We start from the raw sequence: 24,608 nt of genomic DNA on the forward strand, positions 1-24,608 counted from the left end.
GCAGTGTCCACTGCTGTAAACGCGTATATCACATTGCAGGCCTTAGGCAGGAGTCCAATGTAATCCACTTGCCAGCAAGTGAGGGGCACCCTCCCTTGTGTAATCTGCTGTATCTCCCAGGGAGCCTCCGCCTTTGGGGGCTGTCCTGGGCACAGACGGCACAGTCATACCAGGCATCTGCTATCTCCTGCCATTTCAAAGGCAGACCCCAGCATCTGCTCACCTGCCACATGGTTCGGCTTCCAGCGTGCTGCAATTTCCTATGCAGCCAATGGGCCACATCAGTGGCAGGAGCCCCGTTCTAACCAGTGGACCTGTACTAGGGCATCTGCTTCATCATTACCTGGGGACACTAAGGGGGAGTGACCTGTGACATGCATTAGGGTCACCTCCTTTCTCTGCCCTAGGTCCCAGAGGTCCTGCCACATGGCTTGACCCCACAGTGGACAGTGTCCTACCAACCAGTTTTGGTGTTTCCATGTAGGGAGCCACAACGTTAGGCCCCGGAACACCGCCCAGCTGTCAGTACAAATAACTAAGGGCCCGGGCTCGTGGCTGATTACCATCCACACAGCCCGTAATTCAGCCCACTGGCTACTCTGGCCCATCCCAGTATCAAACCAAATGGTGTCTGTTTTGGGCTGCACACCAATAGCCGTCCAAACAGCTGCAGCCCCTCGGCTAGAACCATTGGTAAAACCAGGCATCCTCAGGTACTGGGGACTGTCTTTCTTTGTAGGGCGAGGGCTCCAAGTCCTCCCCTCTAGGTAGAGTGCTTGGCTCAGCCTGGGCTACAAGCTCCACAGGCCCCAGGACCTGTTGTAGCTCTGTGCTCAAAGGGCTTGAACAAAGGGTGCTACGTTGTTCCAAGTAGGCACCCCACTTGGCGAGGGTGGTGGTCTGTGCCATCCCTGTTTTGGATCCCTGGGTCCACGTACAGACCCACCCCTGGACGGGATAGGTTGTTCGAACTAACACCCGTGCCGTTCCTGTGATGGCTTCTGTGGCCACTAGTGCTGCATACACAGCAGCCAGCTGTCTCTCTATTAGAGAGTAGCGGACCTCTGCTCCTTTTCATAATTGGGACCAAAATCCCACTGGCAACCGGAGACGCTCCTGCCGTTGCCAGAGGCCCCATCCGTACCCCTCTTGGGTTATGTGAACATCAAGTTCAAATGGGCGGCCGGGATCCACTGCTTGCAAAGCCTGTGCCTGCTGCACTGCCCGTTTTGTGGCAATGAAGCCTTGATCTATAGCCTCTGTCCAATCCCATGAGGCCCCCGTTTTTATCATATTCTACAAGGGCCTTGCCCTTTGTGCTAAATGGGGTACAAACACCTGCCAATATCCTAGCAGACCCAAATACGTCTGCAATTGGGAGACCTTGGTCAGCCGGGGAAAGGCTTGTATCTTGTCAATGATTGCCTCAGGTATGACCTTTGTCTTACCCAACCACACAACACCCAAAAAACTTGATGGATAAGCCAGGGCCATGGACCTTTTCCTCATTCACCACCCAGCCGCGTGACTTCAGGTGGCGGAGAAGAGAGGGAGCTGCTCGCTCTAAATCAGAAAGAGAATCTGATGTTAATAAAATATCATCAACATAATGAAACAGGACCACAGAGGATGGGCGATCCCACTGTGCCAAATCCTGGGCCACGAGCCTGTGGCAGATAGTGGGGCTGTGCAAGTATCCTTGCGGAAGGACTTGAAAAGTCCACTGCTGCGCATCCCAAGTAAAAGCAAACTGCTCTTGATACTCAGGTGCAATGTCAATGGAGAAAAAAGCATTGGCCAAGTCCACTACGTAGTGATATGTCCCCAGGCGGACAGTCAGACGATCCATTAAATCATGTATTGAAGGCACTGCAGCGTGCAAGGGTGGTGTCACCTTATTTAACTCCCTATAGTCCACAGTCATTCGCCAGGTCCCATCTGGCTTCTTGACAGGCCAGACTGGGGAGTTAAAGGGACTGTGCATCGGCCTCACAATATGTGCCTTCTCCAATTCCAATATTATACGACCAATCTCCTTCTGCGCTCCTGGCAGGCGGTACTGTCGCACTGTAACCACGCGCCGGGGCTGTGGCAACACTTGAGGAGGGTGGTGAGCATGCCCACGTGTCACCGCTTTCACTACCCGGATCTGGAGATGGAACTCTCCTACCGACGTCTGTAAGCTGAGGCCATGTAGCACGTCCACCCCTAGAATATACTCCGGAACGGGGGAGATATAAACCTTGTAGGTACGAGGGGGAAGCCTTCCTATACCCAGTGGTAAGGAAACAGCTTTTACAGCCACAGTCTTTCCTCCATAGCCATCAATGCAGATTGCTGGTCTGGGGAACAGTTCTGGGTTCCCATAAACAAGACTGCAGTCTGTGCCAGTGTCAACTAGGGCCAAAACCCTCTGCACATTAGAAGGGGACCAATGTATGGACAGTTCCACATGGGGCCTCTGGTCCCTGCTCGTCCCCTCTGACTGGGTACCTTGGCCCCACCCCTAATCAAGCTGAAAGGAGTCCACCTCAAGAGGCTGCATGAAGTCCTGGAGGGACACTGGTCGCACTTTCCCAGACTTCTCCTTTATGCTTCTCCAGAATTGTTGTTCCGGACTGTTTCCAAAGTTCCAGCAGGAGTGCATTGGGTTTTCAGTCTATTTTCTCCCGATCGACCGCTGCTGCCACGAGATCACGCCACATCTGTGCGCGTGTTACTCTCTGAGGCCCGCGACCTCGCCCCTTTACCTTTGGTTTGGGCTTCCAGGTCTCAACTGTGCGGACCTCCTGTCTTAACTTCCTTCACCTCTGGCTTTCAACATCCCCTAGGATGGCCATGGCAGTTGTAACTTCATGGATCCGTTGCCCTACATAAAGTGTAAGAATAGCAACCAAGGATCCAAAAGCACTCGCAGGTGCAGTATCCAAAACCAGATCTCTCATGCTGGCTGTAAAAAGCTCATCATCTGGCCCCTGCATGTTAAGGTTAAAAATAGCATGTCTCATACCCATTTCACGGATGATTTGCGTAAGTTCCGTATATGACTGCCATTGACTCACAGTGTCTGGCAGCTCGCCAGCCTGTCCCCATACTGTGCGTACCACAGCAGTGAGCCACTCCATTAGAGAATGGTTGCCCTGGTCGTGGGCCAACCTATGGCAGTTCTGTAACCTTTGTCGCAGGGATGGATGCACTGTCACAACGGCTAGCTTTTCCCTCTCGCCTGGGGAGCAGAGAATGTTGTCTGCTCTTTCATCCCATAAACGTAATAGCCAAGTCGAGACTGGCTCTCCAGGGCTCTGTCTGTACCGCCTCCCCAGCTCCTGCAACTCAGTGGGAGTGTAAGGGGTGTAGGTTGTGAACTCAGTCATAGCTGGGTTGCCAGCAGCAACGCCCCCGGGGCCCAAAGGTTGCTCACGTTTTACCCTGTGCTTCAAGATTGGTCGGGCTTGGGGGTTGGGAGCTACATTGTCTCCACTCACTTCCTCTGCCTCTGCCTCAGAGTCTCCACTGTGGGGCCCCACTTTCTACAGGCGGACCCGAGCTTCCAGCGCCTCCAACCAGGACACCTGGTCCGGCACCTGGGCCATTTCATTAAGCGCATTTTCCGTGTTGATACTCAAGGCCGTGAGGAACATCCAGCCCAAACGGCCGACTGTAGCCTTCTCCTCCCCCGGCAACCGCTCAGCCAGAGCCTTCAGGGCGCTCTCCACGCTGGCTGGAGAGCCATCCATGTCCTCCCACCTCTCCTTGGGGGTCCAACTCCTGAGAACAGTGGCCACCGGACACCACACGTTGTGTGGGGGCCACCTGTCCTCCTGCCCAGAGTCAGACTCCATTCCTACCTGGTCGGAATCTTGCTCACCGTGCCAGGTGTCTGAGTGGGTGGAGGCCTCCGTGTAAGATGTCCACAACCCTCGGAGCCGAAGGCCGCAGCAGATCACCAAAATGAAGGCAACGCCGTCCATGGCCAAGAGGGTGGTGTGCCAGCTGGAGGCTTGAGTCTCCCAGGCAGACCGCGCCTCCTGTTCCCAGTGTCACTCCTCATGGGCCTCCCGAAGCTGGGCTCTCACACGCACAAACCGCTCCACCATGCTTCAGTAGGTTTTGGCCAGCACCATACCCTGCTTACGAAACTGAGCTTTTATACGTGTAAACTGCTCCAGTATATTCTGGAGAATTTCGTCTGACACCATACCCTGCTCGCTGTGCCATTTGTCGTGTGGGGCTGCCTGCGGGGTGTCTGTTCCCGCTCCCCACATAAGAACGCAGGATATGGCTAGGCCAGAAAGGAACACCCACGGAGCCATAGGTAGGGGAGTCATACCACTATGGTCTCACTGGAGGCTGGGTTCACACGACATGCGACCTACTATCCGCTTTGCTGCCAACCGACCGACTCTCCTCGACTCTCTTTCACTCTCCTTGACTTCCCTCCATAGCTGCGGCAGTTATATTGGTGGCCAATGGCTCAATGGTTACAGCTGACGGCCAACCAGCCACAGCTGACGGCTATCTACTACCCAAGCCAGCACCTTTCCACATGAGGCCGAGAGCCTGGAAACTGCTCTCTGGGGCTCTGTCCCCACAATGCAGTAAGATAATTTAGACAAAGATGAGATGCTACTCTACACTGGTGAGTATTGGAGTATTTTGACTCAATGTTTTTCAGATAAAAATGACTAAGATACTCTGGGTGGTGAACACACAATGTAATTTATAGATGATGTGATACAGAATTGCACACCTGAAATCTATGTAATTTTACTAACAATTGTCACCCCAATAAATTTAAAAAATAATAAAAATAAAAAAAACAAAAAAAACAAAAAAAAAAAACAAATGCTATTAGCAAATAAACACCATTGCCCCAGCTTGAAAAAAGAAAAAAGCTTTATTGCGATATAATACAAATACCATACAATTCACCCATTAAAAGTGTGCCATTTGAATACTATTTGGCGGTAAGAAAAGATGAAATAGGACCATTTGTGACAACATGGATGGATCTTGAGATTATAATGCTAAGTGAAATAAGTCAGACTGAAAAAGCAGAGAGCCGTATGATTTCACTGATATGTGGTATATAAACCCAAAACAACAAAAGAACAAGACAAACAAATGAGAAATAAACTCATAGACACAGACAATACTTTAGTGGTTATTAAAAGGTAAAGGGGTAGGGGGGTGGTAGACGAGGGTAAAGGAGATCAAATATATGGTGATGGAAGGAGAACTGACTCTGGGTGGTGAACACGCAATGTGATTTATAGATGATGTAAAAGAAAATTGTATACCTAAAATCTATGTAACTTTACTAACAATTGTCACCCCAATAAACTTTAATTTAAAAAAAAAAAATGACTAAGATAGGGGCTGGCCTGGTGGCTAAGCCGGTTGGAGCTCCGTGCTCCTAACCCCGAAGGCTGCCGGTTCGATTCCCACATGGGCCAGTGGGCTCTCAACCACAAGGTTGCTGGTTCAACTCCTCGAGTCCTACAAGGGATGGTGGGCAGTGCCCCCTGCAACTAAGATTGAACATGGCACCTTGAGCTGAGCTGCCTCCCGGGTTGCTCAGTTGGTTGGAGTGCATCCTCTCAACCAGAAGGTTGCCGGTTCGACTCCTGCAAGGGATGGTGGGCTGCGCCCCCTGCAACTAGCAACAGCAACTGGACCTGGAGCTGAGCTGCGCCCTCCACAACTAAGATTGAAAGGACAACAACTTGATTTGGAAAAAAGTCCTGGAAGTACACACTGTTCCCCAATAAAGTCCTGTTCCACTCTCTAATAAAATCTTTAAAAAAAAAAAAATGACTAAGACACAGGTTCTGAGATTTCCTAAAAACCTTAGGTTCATTTCCTGAAGTAGTGAAAAGGAGATATTTAGAGACAAAGAGTTTATTAACTCATAAGGCTGGAGCTTGGCGTGGAGCTCAGCATCATTTTGAGAGCTAGACTAAAAGAGAGACAGAACCTGAAAGGAGTAGAAGAACAAAATGTCAAGTTCATTTCTAAGGCTACAACACAAAAAGCCACACTGTACAAAAGGGAGGAAGAGAGTCACATCCTTTCAGTCACTTGCAGCCTCCTCTTGTGAGTTATGCACACTCTTCTATAAAAATAAGACGTCTTCCTTAACATTGCTTTGTTAGTGTTATTACTTTTCTCAGGTCCATAAAATTTTTTAAAAATGCATTTTCATATTTAAGTAAATATTTCAAACAAGTTTTACCTCTGCATGCATGAGAGATAAAAATATTAACTCTAATTAGTGTTTGGTTTGTGCTGGTGATTTACACGCTTGGCTTTGAAGATCAAAAAATAATGTACATGTGCTTACATGTTATTTACCTTCTCCCACACACTGTGATATTATCTGGCCATTTTCTAATTTAAAACATTAGCATCAAAAAATAGAGTCATGGGTGTATGTTTGTATAAACACCAGAGTATCAGGGTGGCAGTCAAGCAGGAGCAGGGTGCAGTGGTGAAACGCACTGGCTCTGATGTCAGGCTCTGACATTAGTCACGTGGCCTTGGGCAAGGCTCTAACTTTTTGGATCCTTAGTTTCTTTATCTATAATATAGGAATTAAGCAAGATCTTATATGTACAGTGTTTAGCACAGTATTAAGCAAGACATGTGTGTGATACATGTATAACAGTGGTTAGGAACATAGTCTCTGTAGCCAGGCATCCCTGGTTCAAATCCCAACTCAACTACTTATTAATTGGTCAAGTTATTTAACTTCTCACGCCTCTGTTCCTCCTTCTGTAAAATGAGAATAATTAGTGTTTATCTCAGAGGGTTATTGTGAATATTTAAATAGTTAAAATATGTAAACCCCTTAGAAAAGTGCCTGGAACATTGTATGTGTTCAATAAGCATTAGCTATTATTATTATTATTCTAAAATCATGCTTTCCAATATGGTAGCCAAATGTGGTTTTTGAGCATTCTAAATGTAGTTAGTCCTAATTGTGACATGCTCTCAGTGTAAAATGCATATCAAGTTTCAAAGATTTAGTTTAAAAAGAATGTAGAATATCTCAATAATTTTTATATTACATGTTGAACTGATACTATTATGTATATATTATGTTAAATAATTAAAATTAATTTTACTGTTTCTTTTTGCTGTTTTAATGTAGCTACTAGAAAACTTAAAAGTACATATATGACTTGCATTATATTTGTATTAGACAGAGCTATTCTAGAATATAGAAATCTTAAAGCAAGAAATTCATCAAAAAGAACCCTACTTTTTAGTTTACTTCAAAGTCTGGAATTTTCTTGGCATGCTTTTCATAATAAATGAAGAAGTATTGAGAAAAAGTAAATGAATCACAAAATACTAAGTGAAGACATTAGAATTGCCAAAGAAGTTACTGTAACTTTAGTTTGCATTTATTTTCCCAGGAAAAGGTAATTATTCCTTTCTCCTCTGGAGTGTTTTTTGTTTGTTTGTTTTTAATTTGGGGATTAAATTTTAAGAGAGACATAGGCAATCTAAAGTATATCCTTGTGAAGGTTCCTAGGAAGATGCGAAGTTCTCATCACGATGTCACGAAAGGGAGCAACTATAGGTGTGTGAGGATGTGGACATACTCAGCCAAGAGGCATGATAGCTGTTGTCAATACTAGGAAGTTTGCCCTGTGGAAATGGAACTGACGCGAAGCATTCAATTAATCCAAGTTACAGGGAAGATGATTCCGGCTTTAATACTATGTGGAACTACTTTAACAATTAGAGTTATCCAAAAATGGATTGAACTATCTTACACAATATTCAAGAGTTTGTCACCAACAATTTAAGCAGGGAATTATAGAGAGGGTTTATATAGCAGGTAGATAGAAAACCTCCAAAAGTTTTTCAGACTCTGAGGGCCCATAATTAAGACTATTTACTACAAGTTCTAGCAGAGAGATGCCAATTCATGCATTGTGACCAGAATACCTAGAGTTCTATTATTTTCATTGGTTTTTGTTTGTTTGGAAGATACAGAAATTAACTGGTGCTAGCTTAAGAACACAGGGGTTATTATAGGGATATAAATGGAAGACAGGGAGCTCACAAAAACACAGGGAGAGGGACAGTGATACAGCAGACTCGATGGAAACTGTAACAGGAACTGAGGCAGCACTTGTTATCTTTCAGAGGCTGGTTGATCTCTTTCTTCTTCATGATATCTCTGCTTTTCTCGGCATCCTTGCTCCATTCTATTCTTGAAACTGACTGGCTTTGTGTAACTCTACTCATACATAATTTCTGCTCACTAATAATTTCAACTTGCCTTTCAAGGCTTCTCTATCTAGCCTTGAATCTACTCCATGACCTTACAGCTTGAGACCTCCCACAACACAGAAAATGTTGACTTTCATTTTCTTTTTCCAGTCTTTCATTTTTCCCCATTACAGTTTTGTGAGAAGAACGATTGGCCCAGCTTTCCTTTTCAAGCCCAGATCACTGGTTACAGAATGGATGGACTTTCCTTGGGTCAGATGGCTTCCACCAATCCAAATAGGTGGGGTTGGGGAATTTTGTTTATGTGGGAGAAGGAAGTTTCTATCAGAAGCAGATGTTTGTGGAGTAGGAAATCATTGATGTTTCTAGTATCTCCACTGAAAATTGGAGGTCATGGAGGTTATACCCAGAAATTTGGGGATCCACAAAGTTTATTCTCTGTATTAGAAAGAGAGAGAGACTATTCAAAAGGATCTGTTGAGACTAATGATTAAAAAATATGAAGTTTGCTCTTGAATATGTTCTAGGATTCTGCTACTCAAAATGTGGCCCATGGACCAGCAGCACTACTTAGGAGCCTCTTAGAAATCAAAGTCTCAGGCTCCCCACCCCTCAGACCTACTAAATTAGAATGTACAGTTTAATAAGATCCCCAGGTGATTTGTATTTACAGTAAAGTTTGAGAAGTGTGGCTCTAGGATGAATAGAGTTAGGTTTAGGCCTTCTAAAAGTTACCAAAGGCTTTTACCAGGCAACTTCCAGTGGTGTGCTGTAATCATATGAGAACCAAATGCTAAGTTGTCAGAAATTTTGTGTTAGTTGATTTCATATTTGGTAGCTTGAAATCAGCTATTGTGTAAATATTTACACCAGGGAGTTAGATAAATGCTGCAAATTCATTTCTGTTGTAGTAGGAACCAGTTATTAAACATTTCCCAGCAATTCCACTGGAAAGTCCTAAATCTCCTAATTGAACCTGGGATTAAAATAGTCTGCTAGGGGTTTTTCGATGGAGAAACGCTCATATGGGGGAGGCGAGGAAGACAAAATGAGTTCCAATTACTCACCAAAATTTCAACCTTAAGACTAAGAAATCATTATTCTAGTCATTTCTTTATGAAAAAGAATCTGAGTCTGAAGTAAGCACAAGAAGGAAAAGGAATCTAGGAATTGGTAATACTTAAAACCCAGATAGGCAGGCAGGCAGAAACTGGCAATTCACCCAGCTGACAGCTGGACAGTTTTGTAGCTAAAATCCAGGTGTGGAATAGCAGTTACTGTATAGAGGAAGAGAACATAAGAGTGGGTAGATGTTGGTTCTAGAGACATACCATGTGAGGAAATTCGTGTTTTTGTTGTCTATATTTTACGGAGCATTAAATTGTTAAACAAAACAACTCCTCCCCAAGCTAATGGTAGGTATGAATGCAAATGTTTATAGTATTACATAGGGAGTGGTTTTTAAAGTGTGGTCTCTGGACCAGTATATCAGCATCAACTGAGAACCTATTATAAATGCAAATTCATGGGCCTGTTCTAGGCCTACTGGATCAGAAATTCTGTGTGGGTGGAGGCCAGCAATGAAAGTTTTAACAAGCCCTCCGGGTGATTTTAGTACACACTACTGAAGTAGGAAATGTCATGGAGTTCCTTATTTTTGTCCAATAAGAGAACCATTTTCAACTTGAACCCCAAATGGGAAGTGACTCTTCTTGCAATGAAGTTTCTAGCTCAACTAGAATATGGTTGAGGAAAGCAAAAAACAGATCAAGAGAACTATAGGGTTAGACAAATATTTAGAAGCTTTTCTTAGCCAAGCAGGCAGGCATCTGGCATGTTGCCACTACTCCTGGAGAGTGTAAGCCTTCCTAGAAATCAACTGGGAAAAGTGTTTAAAGTGAACTTTGAGGAAGTGCATAATCACAGTCTAAAGATTTTCTGCAAATACTAATAAAAGTCCTAGTATAAATAAAGTGACATCCTAACACATGTAGGGACATGCATACATTCATTTATTCAGCAAACATTTAGAAGGCCTCCTATGTGCCAGGTACAACAGTATGTGCTGAGGTTACAAAAATGAGTAAGACATGGTTTCTGCTCCAAATAAGCTCAGACTAGTGGGTAAACAGATATATTGCGGTGATGGTTGCACAATTCTGTGAATATACTAAAAACCACTGAATTGTACAATTTAAATTGGTGAACTGTATGGTATGTCAGTTATATCTTAATAAAACTATTTAAAAACAAAAATAGATATAAGCCTAGAGTAGTGTACAAAATCACAAAGAGATGGCCGTAACTCAGTCTGGGAAGGAAGGTGGGAGAGGCTTCATAAGTGAGTCAAGTCTGAGGTGAAATCTTAAAAAAGTCACCTAGGTCATGTGCTACAAGATATTCCAAACAGAAGGGACAGAATGACCAGTATCTCCGGGATGAGAAACCTTGTATGTGTGTTGGGGTGGGGGTGGGTGAGAGGCTGACAGAGGGCTTGAGGCTGGGGAGGCAGGCAGAGGCCAGAAGCAGCTTCCCAGGTAGTCACTGGAGGGTTTCATTTAAACTGGGAACGTGTATAATCTGTAACCAGATTTGTGCATAAACCACACCCACAGCTGTGATGTAATGGAAAGGATACTGCTTCTTTTTTCTCATTTATTTCTCTCAGTCAGGATAAACTGTGCGTAGGTTTCAGCCTGCCATTTAAAAACTAGAAGTATTACATAAATTTGTCAAGTATAATTATTCAATTGATTCTAATGGCAATTTGCCAGCAGGGGCAAAATGTAAACCTCATTAAGATTAAGATTAATTTAGAGCTCCGCTGCTTGCACTGAGTTAAAAGAAAGTTTGTTAGTGATTGGGACACCCAAGTTGGGTGGTAGTGGAAAGCCTGGCGAATTTTTAAGTCTTTCCAAGGCTACAAATGTGGCGGTGGAAGCTGGTGAGATTCTTCAGATTTTCTGTTCTTCTTGTGTACTCTCACTGTCTATTAAGATGATTGTTTTGAGTACACTTGCAGAATTAAAAAAAAAAAGAAATAAAGTGGGGCATCGCCAACAAGACCATATTTTCCAGGAAGAGCAGATTTCCCTGAAGATGTTCAAGCTGTCGTACCGGAACCACGAAACACACGGTCCTGGGCAGCACGGAGGACTGACCGTAACACCGCCACGAGGCACAGGCGTCCTGCTCCCTCCCCGGTCGGCAAGAAAGCCTATTTTGCTTCCCGCCCCTTTCCTCTTGCTGCTTCTAATCCTTTTCCCCTCTGCCAGTTCCGGAAGGGAACCCTTTCAAAATCTCTTTCAAATTGAAGCGTGGGAGCAATTTCGTCGACACCATCCGGAATGGTCAACATGGCGGCGGCCGTGAGATGCCTCGGTAGAGGTAAAGCAATGAATTGTCGGGGCTTGCGGGGAAAAGATGTCTGGCGCAGAGTCTCTTGCTGCCGCCGGAATCTCCTAGGCACGGGTCTGCACTGGGGACCTCCGGCTCTTTCTGGGCTCTAGGTTCTCCCGAGGGTCTTACTATTGCAAAGCGACCTTATCAACAGTTTCATTCCTTTCTGGAGCCGTCCACCCTACGAGTGAGCGGCGGGGAGGGGGGAGGGAATGTACCTTGACACGTCTCCAGCCACCGGTAGGGACAGAAGCAAGGATAGGGTTCCGATACTGGGGATATGGGCTCCGGGGAATGTAGGGAAGTTTGACACGTGAAGTGGGTTCTGATAAGAAAAAAGTGGTATGTTTGTGTGGCAGACAGCTGTAAATTTGAACGTTTACATAATGCTTGTTGGTGCCTTTGGAGTACAACACAGCTGCAGACGATTCCAATTCTTAGATTTCCAAAGAGATTGTCTAATTTGGATCAACATTTGTCATTTGGCGGCTAATTTCTGTCGTACTTCTTGGTAGCAACTCTTCGGCATTTAATAAGGTCCAGTGAAGGGCTAGGATGACAGCCCTTTTTTGGTACAACGTTTCTTTTAATTTTTGTTTTGTTTTGTGTTTTTGAAGCATAGTGATATGTATTGTTATTTAATTAAGGTAGATCTTTACATGGAGGCAGCATGCAGCATCACCTCCATTTTACATATTTTATATATCCATATGTGTACGAATCTGTTATTGGGCTGTTAATTGTTTTATTATTCTATCTTTCTATACTTGTGCCAATACCAAATTGTCTTAATTACCATAGCTTTGTAAGTCTTGATCTCTGGTAAGGCAATTCCCTCCACTTGGTTTTTATGCTTCAGAAGTACCTTGGGCAACTCTGAATGTATTATCTATTTAAAAAAATGAATACAATTTAAATTACTTAAAAAAATTCAGGATATATATACATATTCGTAATAATAGAGTTAACATATTCTGAGCCTGAACTAGATTAATTTAAAAATAAGACAAAATGGTTCAATTAGATGTGTTTACCCAAATATAGTTTCAAGAAGTGGTGTTTCCAGTATTACACATTTTAAAGAATGATTATGAATCACAAAGTATTGAATGTTTTTGTTTTGGAAAACACGGTTAAGAATGTAAAAATTATGAATGTAATGATTATTTAAAATTAATATTTTACATGTTTCTTTCAAGTTGTGATACAGCATCAAAGACATAGTCTTTCCAAGATGACTAATCAGACACCTCGCTATCCTTGCTCTGTATGTGTTCAGGTGCCCAACAGATATTTTGCTGCTGCTACGAAGTAAGTTGTTATTTTTTTTTTTAGTTATTTCATTTGCTGTCACTTAAAATTTTGATTAAAAAAACATTATGCTTGGTTCCATAAAGAGGTACAGGGACATACATTTGTACAAGTTCATCTCTGCTTCTTTGACCTTACAGTCCTGAACAAAGATATGACTTATTATAATAATACTTAACATTTATTGAACACGAACATTCAATAGTGAATTTAATCCCTACGGCCTTATGTGGAAGCAATTGTTACTATGCTTTTTTTTTAGAGACAAAAAGCAAGGTAGATTATGTAACTTGCCCAAGGTCACAGAGCTAGTAATTGTTGGAGCTAGGATTTTGTGACAATGAGAAATGTTTATATTGGTTTCTGTCCAGTTCCCGACGCAGTTCCTAAAAGCCTTGTAAATCTCCTGAGTGACTGGGATGCTAGGAGCATCTTTTGTTCTAATATTTGGTCTTTGATCCAGTTCCTGATATAGAGGTCCTGAAACTGTTGTAATTTCATGGGTGATAGGAGCAGCTTCTTACTAATGAATCAACTTTTGAACATAGGTATAATATTTCATTGTGTGAATTTACCATAATTTAACTATTCTGTTGATACACATTTATCTTTTCAGTCTTTTGCTATTACAAATGATCCCGCAGTGAATAATCATGTGCATAGATCTTGTCAAATATTATGAATATATTTGTAGTATAACTTCTGAGAAATAGAATTGAGTCAAGAGATGTGTGCATTTATAATTTTGATAGGTAATACCAATTTGCCTTCATAGGGATCTTGCCAATTTGTGTCCTTACCAGCAAGTATTATTAGAATACCTATTTTCACTATGTTTACGAGCCATTTATATTTTCTTTAATGTGAATTTTCTGCTCATGTCTTATTACCATTTTTTTCATCTGTTGCTTAGTAGGAGCTCTTTATATATTATGAATTAGCAAATTTCTGTGCTGTAACTTTAATATGTCTTAGCAGTATAGTAGAGGAATGGACCAAGTGCTATGGAATCACAGATGAAAGGTCAATTAATTCTACCTGGATGAGCGTAGGGCAAGAAATATTTGAGCTGGGTCTTGAAAGATAGAATTTTGCAGGGGAATTGGGAGAAAGATGTTCAGTGTTGTGGAGGCATGAAAGTAAATATTGATGTAATACAGTCTGATATGACTTGAATGTAAGATAAAGAGGCATGTGGTAGAAATGTAACTAGAAAGGAGGCTTCCGTTGATTGTGAATAGTACCTGGATTTTTTTTGCTGTCCAGAAGTTGGAGGAATATTGGTTGTAACAATTTACATGCCCACTCAATGGCAAGAGTGCCCATTTTAACACAGTCCTACTAACCGGGATGTCATCAATCTTTGTTTCTTCAGTGTATTTCTAATTTATATCTTTTGCCCATTTTTCTATTGGATTGTTTGGTTTTGTTTCTTTCTGCTTTGTTAAAGTATTTGTTTATTAACGAATTAATTATTTTGAAAATATTTTTATCTTTAAATGTTTTCTTTTATCCTATAGAAATTTTTGAATTTTATATCTTCTTCATATTCTATTTTAGTACTTTTAAAACAATTTCATTCGCCTAAAAAGTGTAGCATAATATGCATACTTAAAAATATGAAAAATTATTAGCAATTTTTTTATGTCTGACAATGGAATTATTCAGTAGCTTGACAAGAATCATAGTATTCATAATTCCAGTTGTGGTTTTAATTTTTTAATCCTAACTGACTTTATAATACACTAAAGATAGCTTTTTCATTGCTATTTTTTTTTTTTAATCAGGATTTGAGACAGGTTAGAGGGGCTTGCTTTTCTCTCTTCTCTCGTCATTCTGAATCTCCCCACTCCTCCATATATTTGTACGTATGTACCTGTGGTTTGCCAGTGACAGATCCTGATTAAAAAAAAAGGCTACTGTGTTATCTCTAACTCTGGTTCTGTTTCTCTCTTGACAGTAGGTTCTTTTCTTCTTCAACTATCTCAGTTTGTTGTTGTTGTTGACTGCCAGACATTTTATGTAGAACTTTGGAAACTGAACTAGTTTTTATGCCTGAAAATGCACATGTCTCATGCCTGTCTGTTACACTTTGGGTCGATCTAGTCTGTTGGATTAGGTTTTGGTTTTGTTGTTTCTGTGGTTACCATCAGCTTCAAATTTCTGTACTGTCACCTAGTGCTTAGGGTTGGGGCTGGGCTGCTGGAATGTTTTTCTCAGTGTTCCTGGTCCATGATCAGCTTTCTGCCTGGCCTGTGCACTGTACCTCAGAGTTGGGGGGGGGGGCGTCTCTCCGTACTTTTGCCCCTCCCCTAGTAGTAGAATGTTGTTCATTATTACTCAGTGACTGATGATACTAGGTGCTAGAGGGATTCTCTATTTTCCAAATCCGGCCTGCGTCTTAAGTAGGCCCGGTGTGGCTGGACCTTGGGGTGGGATTTTCTCAATATTTCTGCCCCTTTTCCCTGTGGTATGTATCTATTGCAGGTCTTGTTTGAGAATGTCTAGGCCCTTCCCCAACTTTATTGGTGGAAGATACTGCACGCCGGACCGTTTCCTGCCCTACCCCCAATGGTAGAAGTTTTAGTTTTTTTTTTTCTTCCTCTTTCCCTTGTGTACAATGGGTGTGTTTACCTGTGCCCTAGAGGGTTTCAGGGTTACGTGCCTTTCTGGCAGCAGTGGCTTATCTCCTCGCCTGTACCCTCGAGGGAGGCTTTCTAGTCTCTTGGCCTGCTCCAGTCTTTCCCAGGAGTATCTGGTGGAGGTCTGTGGAAAGGGCCTAGGAATTGAGTGTGAACTCCTCTAGTGTCTGCATCTCCCAGGAGGTTTATACTGTCACACTAGCCCTAAAATTTTAGCTGATATTTTCTTTCTTTTTCTCACCTGCTTGCCCTCCTCTCATGCTCCACTACAGGTGAGACCATCCTGGTGGTATGCACTTGGGGTGGAGGTGTGGGCTGACTCCCTGGCCTGACTCTTCTTGGATTTCTCATTACTTGGTTGCCCTGCTATCTCAACTCTGTGATGGCTTCAAGGAAAGTTGTGATTTTTGTCTGACCCTTTCTCTTTATTGAAGCTCTTTCCAGCTTTTGTTTTCTCATTTTCACTTATTTGTATTGTTACTGACTGGGTTTTATTCTGTCAGCTTTTATATTGTAAGGGAAGCAGAACTTCTGCATTTAGTTTAATGAATAAACCAACATCAGAAATGTTAGTGGATTTATTTATGTGATTTACATTGAGAAATAAGAATTCCAGACATTTGCATTCCATTAATAGTTACATGCCCTAGGCTTTTTAGTTCTGTTTAATTCAGTTTAGTTTGACAGAGGTTGTATGCCTCCCCCACCTATAATTCTTCAATGTAGAAGATTCTTCAGCCTTCAAAGGACTTGAGTCTCTGGGATCACAGATCTTCAAAGGGTCTTGAAGTGAGCTTTATTAAAGAACTGATTTTTTTTCTTCTGTTTTATTTGAGAATGGGCGTGGAATTACTTTTCTTTTTCTGCTTTTGGAGTTAGGGGACAGATGAGGCAGGCAGAAAGTTATTACCTGAGTACAGTCTCTTATTACTCATTTAATCTATGTGGTTTAGTTACCCAACTAACTGCAGCTAAATTCTGTCTTTTGATTCAGACTGCCAGGGATTTCTCCGTCACGTTCCCAAAAACCTTTCTATAATGATTTATTTTAAGCTCTGAGAATCATAGTATTTAAGTTCTCCTGATAGGGCCTTACATAATTGCATGAATAGCAAAGGTCTTCTGGACGTGATTCTTATGAATAAAGATAGACATTTTTTTGTAGGGTTATGGAAAAGAGGCAGTGGGGTCTATGAAGTTAATTATTGACTGATTTTGTTCAATAGCAGTTTCTTTTTATTTTTTTTTTGAAGAAAGTGTTTTCCTTAGAGTCCTATTTGATCTGTTATTAGGTTGGTGCAAAAGTAATTGAAGTTTTTGCATTTTTAACCTTTTAAACTGCAATTACTTTTACACCAACCTAATATAATGATGTTATACTTTTTTTTTTTTACTAAAACAGTGTTCCATTTGTAACTTAAAAAATGTTTTCACTGAATCACCTCAAATATTTTGTGAAACAAGGTCCAAAGTATAATAAATAAATTATTGCATACCCAACTCAGTCTCTTTATGTATTAGATTTTTATTGGGTTTTGTGAATATTTATTAATTCAAAGTCATATTTCAGCCCCTGGGAATTTCATATTAATTGCAAATTAAATGGACAGGTTCAGCCATGATTAAAAATTAATGGTGAAGTCAGCATTTATGTAAAGGAAATCTGTAGGTTACAGCTACGGTACATTTATTTTGCTTATTTTAGTTAGAGAGTTTATTAGTAAAACAGGCTCTCCATCTTCTATTGGCCTCACTGCTCTTTTACTAAATATAAAGTAAATGTGATTTTTCTAGTTTGGAAGATTTCAGGATTTTGTGAAGTAAACTTCCCAGGTAGCTATTGAGTCCTGTTGCATCCATCAAGTTGGGCACCTGCTTAGATTTGTTGTCATCAGTCTAAAAGGACACCTGTGTACCATTAAAAATGAACATTGGGACTTAAATGTTAAGACCCGAAGCCATAAAACTCCTAGAAGAAAATACAGTAAGGAAACTTGCAGACATTACCCTTAATAATGTTTTTACTGATATATCTCCTTGGGCAAGGAAAACAAAAGAAAACATAAACAAATGGGACTACCTCAAACTAAAAAGCTATTTCACAGCAAAGGAAACCATCAACAAAACGAAAAGACATCCTGCTGAATGGGAGAAGATATTTGCCAGTGATACATCTAATAAGGGGTTAATATCCAAAATTTATAAAGAAGTTATACAACTCAACACCAACAAAACAGACAATTCATTTAACAAATGGGCAGAGGACCTGAATAGACATTTCTCCAAAGAGGACATACAGATGGTCAATAGACATAAAAAAAATTGCTCAACGTCACTAATCATCAGAGAAATGCAAATAAAAACAATAATGAGATACCACCTCACTCTGTCAGAATGGCCATCATCAATAAATGAAACAACAAGGCTGGCGAGGATGTGGAGAAAAGAGAACCCTCGTGCAATGTTGGTGGGATTGCAAGTTGGTTCAGCTACTATGGAAAACAGTATGGAGGTTCCTCAAAAAATTAAAAATAGAACTACCTTATGACCCAGCAATTCCACTCCTGGGTATTTATCTGAATAAACCCAAGACACTAATTTGAAAAAATATATGGATGGACCTGTGTGTTTACTGTAGCACTATTCGCAATAGCCAAGATGTGGAAATAACTGAAATGCCCATCAATAGACGATTGGATAAAGAAATTGTACATTTATACGATGGAGTATTACTCTGCCATAAAAAAAGAATGAAAACTTACCATTTGCAACAACATGGATGGACCTAGGGGATGTTAGGCTAAGTGAAATAAGTCAGACTGCGAAAGACAAATACCATATGATCTTATATGTGGAATTTAAAGAACAGAATAAATGAGTAAACAAAACAGAAATAGACTCATAGAGAGAACAATCTGATGGTTGCTAGATGGGAGGGGGATTGGGGGTGAAAAAGGTGAAGGGATTAGGAAGTACAAATTTGTAGCCACAGAATAGTCACGAGGATGTGAAATACAGTATGGGGAATATAATTAATAATGTTGTGAAGATATGTAGGGTGTCATATTGGTACTGGACTTATTGGGGGGATCACTTCATAGATTATATAAATGCCTAACCACTGCACTGTACACATGAAACTAAAATAAAATTGAATGTCAACTGTAATTTACATATATATGTACACACACACACACACACACACACACTCAAGGATGTAAAGTACAGCATAGGGAATATAGTCAATGGTGTTGTAATAGCTGAGTATGATGTCAGAGGGGTAGTAGACTTGGCGGGGAGGTTATCACTGTGTGGGGTTTAAATGTCTAATCATGTTTTCTACACCTGAAACTAATATATGTGTGTGTATATATATATATATATATACACACACATATATATGTATATGTGTGTATATACATATATATATGTATATACACACACACACATATACATATGTATATGTGTGTGTGTGTATATATATCTCATGTTTCCCTGAAAATAAGACCTAGCCGGAAAATCAGCTCTAATGCGTCTTTTGGAGCAAAAATTAATATAAGACCTGGTATTATATTATGTTATACCCAGTCTTATATTATATAAGACCCGGTCTTATATTATAGGGAAATAAGACCGGGTCTTATATTAATTTTTGCTCCAAAAGACGCATTAGAGCTGATGGTCTGGCTAGGTCTTGTTTTCGGGTAAACACGGTATATATATACATATATATATACACACATATATGTATATATATGTATGTGTGTATGTATGTATGTGTATATATATATGTGTGTGTGTGTGTGTATATATCTATATCTATATATATATATATATATATATATATAGAGAGAGAGAGAGAGAGAGAAAGAAAATACACATTTTAAGAAAGGAAAATGTATTAAAATTACGCTGATAGCCACTTTGTAATTGCAGAAGTCAAAAATGTGACTGTATTCATCTTTTGTTATTGGTACATATTACAATTTTAACAGCTTTTTCCTTTCTTAAAATGTGTATACATTTTTTTGGCACCTTCTGTATATAAATAAGCGAGCATTGGCATTATCAGCTATTCTGTTGAATTGCTCACTAGCTGGGAGGATACTATTATGAGTTGTGGTAATGAGGATTCATTGAGTGCTAAAAATGAGATTGGAATTATACTTTGGATTGGTTTTGATGTCCTTTTTTTAAAAAAATTATTTTATTGTCATCTATTTCTTTCACATAAATTTTATAGGACCCCATATTTTCTATTGTGCCATAAAAAATTACCACAGACTTCGTGGTTTAAAAAAACACAAATTTATTATCTTGCAGTTTTGTGGGTTAGAAGTCTGACACGGGTTTCACTGGGTGAAATTGAGGTGTCAGCAGGGCTTCGTTTTATTCTAGAGGCTCTAGGGGAGACTCTGTTGTTTCCTTCTGTGCCAGCTTCCAGAGGCCACCTACATTTCTTGGCTCCTCGTCCGCTCTGCCCCATCTTCAAAACCAGGAACAGCAAGTTGAGTTCCTTTCATGACTGGATTTCTTTTGCCTCTTCCATCTCTGTCAGATGTAGGCGGGGAAAGGGAGAGTTTCTTTGCTTTCAAGGACTGGTGTGAATTGGCCCACCTGGACAATTCAGGATAATCTCCCCATTTTAAGGTCTTTAATCTGCAAAGTCTTTTGCCATGTACAGTAGGACATCTTTGGGAAGCCATTATTCTGACTACCACAGAACCCAAGCATCTTTATAAAATATTATTTCACTAATTTGAAAGTTTTATTGTTAAAAGATTATAGGTGTGATTTGAATTAATGCTGAGAAAATATATCACTTCTTTTTTTTTTGGCTTCAAACTCTTAACTACAATTAGCTGTTGAACATCTTTTCTTAGATATTTTGTAAACACCTTGTTAGCTTTTGCTATATAACAAACCACCCTACAATTATTTATCATTGCCCACACGTCTGTGGGTCAGGTGATCCAAGAAGGTTTGGATGGATGTTTCTGATGACTTCAGCTGGGCTTGCTGTGCATCTGTGAGTAGGCAGGTCAGGTGAGAATTGTCTAATCTAGCCTGGGGCTCTGTGGGGGTAGCTCTGTTTCATGTTTCTCATTCTCCCACTTTTGGGCTAGCCCAGGCATGTTCTTATGAAAATGGCATAAATACAAACATACAAGTGGAAACACTTGAAGCCTCTTATGGCCTAAGCTTAGAGCAGAGAAACAGTCACTTTCGCTTTATTCTTTTAGCCAAACTAGTCACAAAATCAAGGTGCTGGGAAGCACAGTTCACTTCTTTAAATGGGAGGAAGTGCAGTCACTTAGCAAAAGGACATGAATGGAGGGGGGTGGTGTAAGAAATAATGTAAATGGAGCTACTTTACAATGGAGTTGAGGTGTCATCCCAGAGGAACTGCCTAGTAGGTTTTACTCCTCAAACCTTTGGAATGTTAAAACTTGGCAAAATTACCTTTGGACTGGGCCTAAAGCAACCTTGTATCCCAAACAACTGTTTGCAAAGTTAACAAGAACACGGATATGACTGTGACGGAAAATTAAAAACATTCTTTAGAATCAGCATCACTATATTAGCTTACTTGCACCTATAGAAATGCCTTTCTTCTATTGATGTATTTGATGATGCAATTGATGTGATAGTTCCCCTTCCCTTTCTCATAAATACCCCTTGCCTTCACCCCCGAATCGCACACTATTTGGTTTTCTTCATGGGTCATTGTTTCCAGAATAGCTATTTGTTCAGATCTCAGATAAGTGCTTGTTGCCTCTTGTGGCCTTTTATTTGTAGGTTAACGGGAATAAAGACTTGTGGCCAATGATGCAACTAACCCCACACTCATACTCTGTATTGCTCTAAACTGAACTCACCTCTGACTACATCCCTGTTTTGTTTATTTATTTCTGGTCTTAGTTAATCATAGCAGTCTATGCCTAATCACCCAAGCCGGAAACCTATTCTAGAAGTATTCTGGAGTCTTCTCTTTCCTTTTCCCTACATTCAGTATTTACCTTGTAAATATCATTGTGATCTCTTGTCTTCTCAGCGTATTACTGTCACTGTTCTGGTTCAGGCTTTCCTATCTCCTTGAGAAGAAAGGGAAGGAATAGTCTCTTAATTGTCTCCAATCGAGCTTCCTTCAAGTCCATCCCTTATATTGCAGCTAGAATACTTTATTTGAAATACACATGTCCCTCCTGTTATTGGCTTCTTATTGCCTCTAGAGGTTAACCGCCCTTTGTGATCTAGATTCACCAGCTGCATCTTCTGCTGTTTCCTGCCTTCTGCTTTACTCTTTAGTTCAAGAGTCAGCAAAATATGGCCAGTGGGCTGAAAAATCTGGTCTACAGTCTATTTTTGTGTGGTTCATGAGCTAAGATTGGTTCTTACATTTTTAAATGATTGGAAAAAAATAAAAAAGAACAGTGTTTTGTGACACATGAAAATTATGAAATTTAGACCGGTGTTCATAAATAAAGTTTTATTGGAACATAACTACACTCATTCATTTTTGTATTGTCTATGGCTGCTTTCACATTACAGTGGCAGAGTTGAGTCACTGAGACAAGAGACCATAAAATATTTGCTAAATGTTCCTTTACAGAAAAAGTTTACCAACCCCTACTCTAGCCAGTTAGAACTTAAAGTAGCTGCCTTTGTGTACCATTCTGTTTCATGTCTCAGTACTTTTATTATGTTGTTTCTTCGCCTGGCTATTTTTTCGTATAATAGCTTTATTTGAGATATAATTTACATATCATACAATTCACCCATTTGAAGTATATTGTTCAGTAGTTTTTAGTATATTCACAGAGTTGTGCAACTGTCACCACAGTCAGTTTTAGAACAGTTCTGTTATCTTCCCGAAAAACCCCTTTCCCATTAGCAGTCACTCCTCTTTTCCCTAATCCCCTCTCCCCAGCCCTAGCCAACCACTAAGTCTACTTTCATCTCTATAGATTTGCCCGTTCTGGACATTTCATATAAATGGAATTATACCATATGTGGTGTTTTGTGACTGGCTTCTTTCACTTAGCATGCTTTTAAGGTTTATACATATTGTAGCAGTTATCAGTACTTCATTCCTTTTCATCGCTGATTAATATTCCATAATATGGATAAACCACATTTTATGTATCCATTCTTCAGTTGATCAACATCTGGGTTGTGTTTACTTTTTGACTATAATGAGTAATGCTGTTATGAATATTTGTGTACAAGTTTTGTGTAGTCATGTGTTTTCATTTCTCTTGGGTATATACCAGGGCTAATTCTTCTTCTTTAAGAATTGACTTTGAGATCATCTCTTCCAGAACCCTTAGTCTCCTATGCTGGGTTAAATGTTCATTCTCTACACGTCTGAAAGCATTCTAATGGTACTTGATGCATTATATTGAAATCATCTGTTTGCGTGTCTGTTCCTGTATTCCTTATTTGATTTGGCATCAACTACAAATAGTACAAAAGTTCACTTAATATTTGTTGAACTAGAAAAACTGTAAAGCAGTCTATGCTTTAGAATTAAGGTAAACTTTATTTTTTCTTATTTTTTCTGTCTTATGTACATCGGTTTTTTTTTAAACGTCCCTTGGAATATGTATTGAGATAACTGATCTCAAATTTATCTTTTCTCAAGGCCTGCAAAGAAAACAAAAAAAGATGCCAAAGAAAAAGTATCAGATGAAAAAAAAGATGAGATAGAAAAAATAAAGTCATATCCCTTTATGGAAGGTGAACCTGAGGATGACGTCTACTTAAAACGCTTATATCCGAGGCAGATATATGAGGTGGAGAAAGCTGTTCACTTACTTAAGAAATTTCAAATTCTGGACTTTACAAATCCAAAGCAAGGTGTTTATCTTGATTTGACACTGGATATGGCACTGGGGAAGAAGGTATGTAGACTCAATTAAAATAAATTTATTTGTGAACAGTGGCTGTATGAATTGTCATTTCTTATTTTTATAAAATTCTTGCCTCCTATAGTAATTTTTAGAAAATCTTATGCTTTTTCTGTAGTTTAACGTGAAAAATATGTGTTTTTTTTTTTAATTTTCCAAATATAAAATCCAATGGCATGCATACTCTGTATAGTTCATGCACGTATATCTCCTATTCACCAGAAAATCACTGGTATAAATTTCAACAAAAGTAGTGTTAAAAGTGAGGCATTATTGTAACTTTGAAAATTTCTTAAGCTGCCTGGCTGTTATGTTCCTTCTCTGTAAATGAGGGCTTTCAATTAGCTTAGCGGCCTTCAGATGTTTCCTGAGAGTCCTGGGTGGAGACCAAGTTAGCATGGTGCGGATGCCAAACCCCTTGTTTGCTTCAACCAGAACCTCTGCTTTATCTGTTTATATATTGCAGTTCCATGGAAGACTTTTTTTATAAAGCTCTAGGGGTGGGAAAAACACTAGATTATGATTGAGGTCTAAATTTTGTAAGCTTCTCACTTAAGAAATCTAATTTTCCTGGAAAGATTTTAATTTTTATTCTGAGGATGTCTTTTTTGGTCAAACTAGAAGGTATAAGTTTTTTAATACAATTGAACAGCCTCAGCAATAACAGTGATAATTGAGCTTGTAGGAGGAGGCGGTACAGTAGTGCTTCAGGGCGTGGTGTGTAGAGTCAAATTACAGTACAGGCCGAACACCTGGTGTCACCTCTTATTTGCTGTTTGACCTCAGGCTTCTGTTTAACCTCTTCAAATCTCACTTTTTTCATATCTTTATAAAGGGAGAGAAAATATTTAGTTTATAGGGTTATAGCAAAGATTAAATGAGATAATGCATGTAGTGGACTTGGTAGGTGTTTAATAACATCAGTGAACATTTACTGGAAATTTTTTATGTACCAGCCACAATGCTAAATGCTTTGCATGCATTTTCTTATTTATCCCTATAATAGTATCAGAAGAAGAAGCTGAGACACAAAAAGTGAAGTAACTTACTCAAGGTCAGAGTAGGTAGTAGAGTTAGAATTTGAATCAAGGTCTATCTC

At 40.2% G+C, this 24,608-nt stretch overlaps 1 protein-coding gene across 2 annotated transcripts in view; it reads left to right on the forward strand.

The window, feature by feature from the left end:
• The first annotated feature begins 11,028 nt into the window (after window positions 1-11,028).
• The window catches only part of MRPL1 (mitochondrial ribosomal protein L1), a 52,084-nt gene continuing 38,504 nt past the window's right edge, over window positions 11,029-24,608 (forward strand). Inside the window, exons 1-3 of one of the 2 annotated variants that reach the window (XM_033106325.1) lie at window positions 11,029-11,712; window positions 12,846-12,957; window positions 23,245-23,503. In XM_033106325.1, coding sequence (XP_032962216.1) covers window positions 11,595-11,712; window positions 12,846-12,957; window positions 23,245-23,503 — 489 coding nt within the window. In that variant the 5' untranslated portion in view covers window positions 11,029-11,594. The remainder of the gene's footprint in view (window positions 11,713-12,845; window positions 12,958-23,244; window positions 23,504-24,608) is intronic. The other variant, XM_033106326.1, reaches the window with a different exon arrangement.

Source organism: Rhinolophus ferrumequinum, chromosome 5 (assembly GCF_004115265.2).
Source record: "Rhinolophus ferrumequinum isolate MPI-CBG mRhiFer1 chromosome 5, mRhiFer1_v1.p, whole genome shotgun sequence".
In the NCBI taxonomy this organism is placed as follows: domain Eukaryota; kingdom Metazoa; phylum Chordata; class Mammalia; order Chiroptera; family Rhinolophidae; genus Rhinolophus; species Rhinolophus ferrumequinum.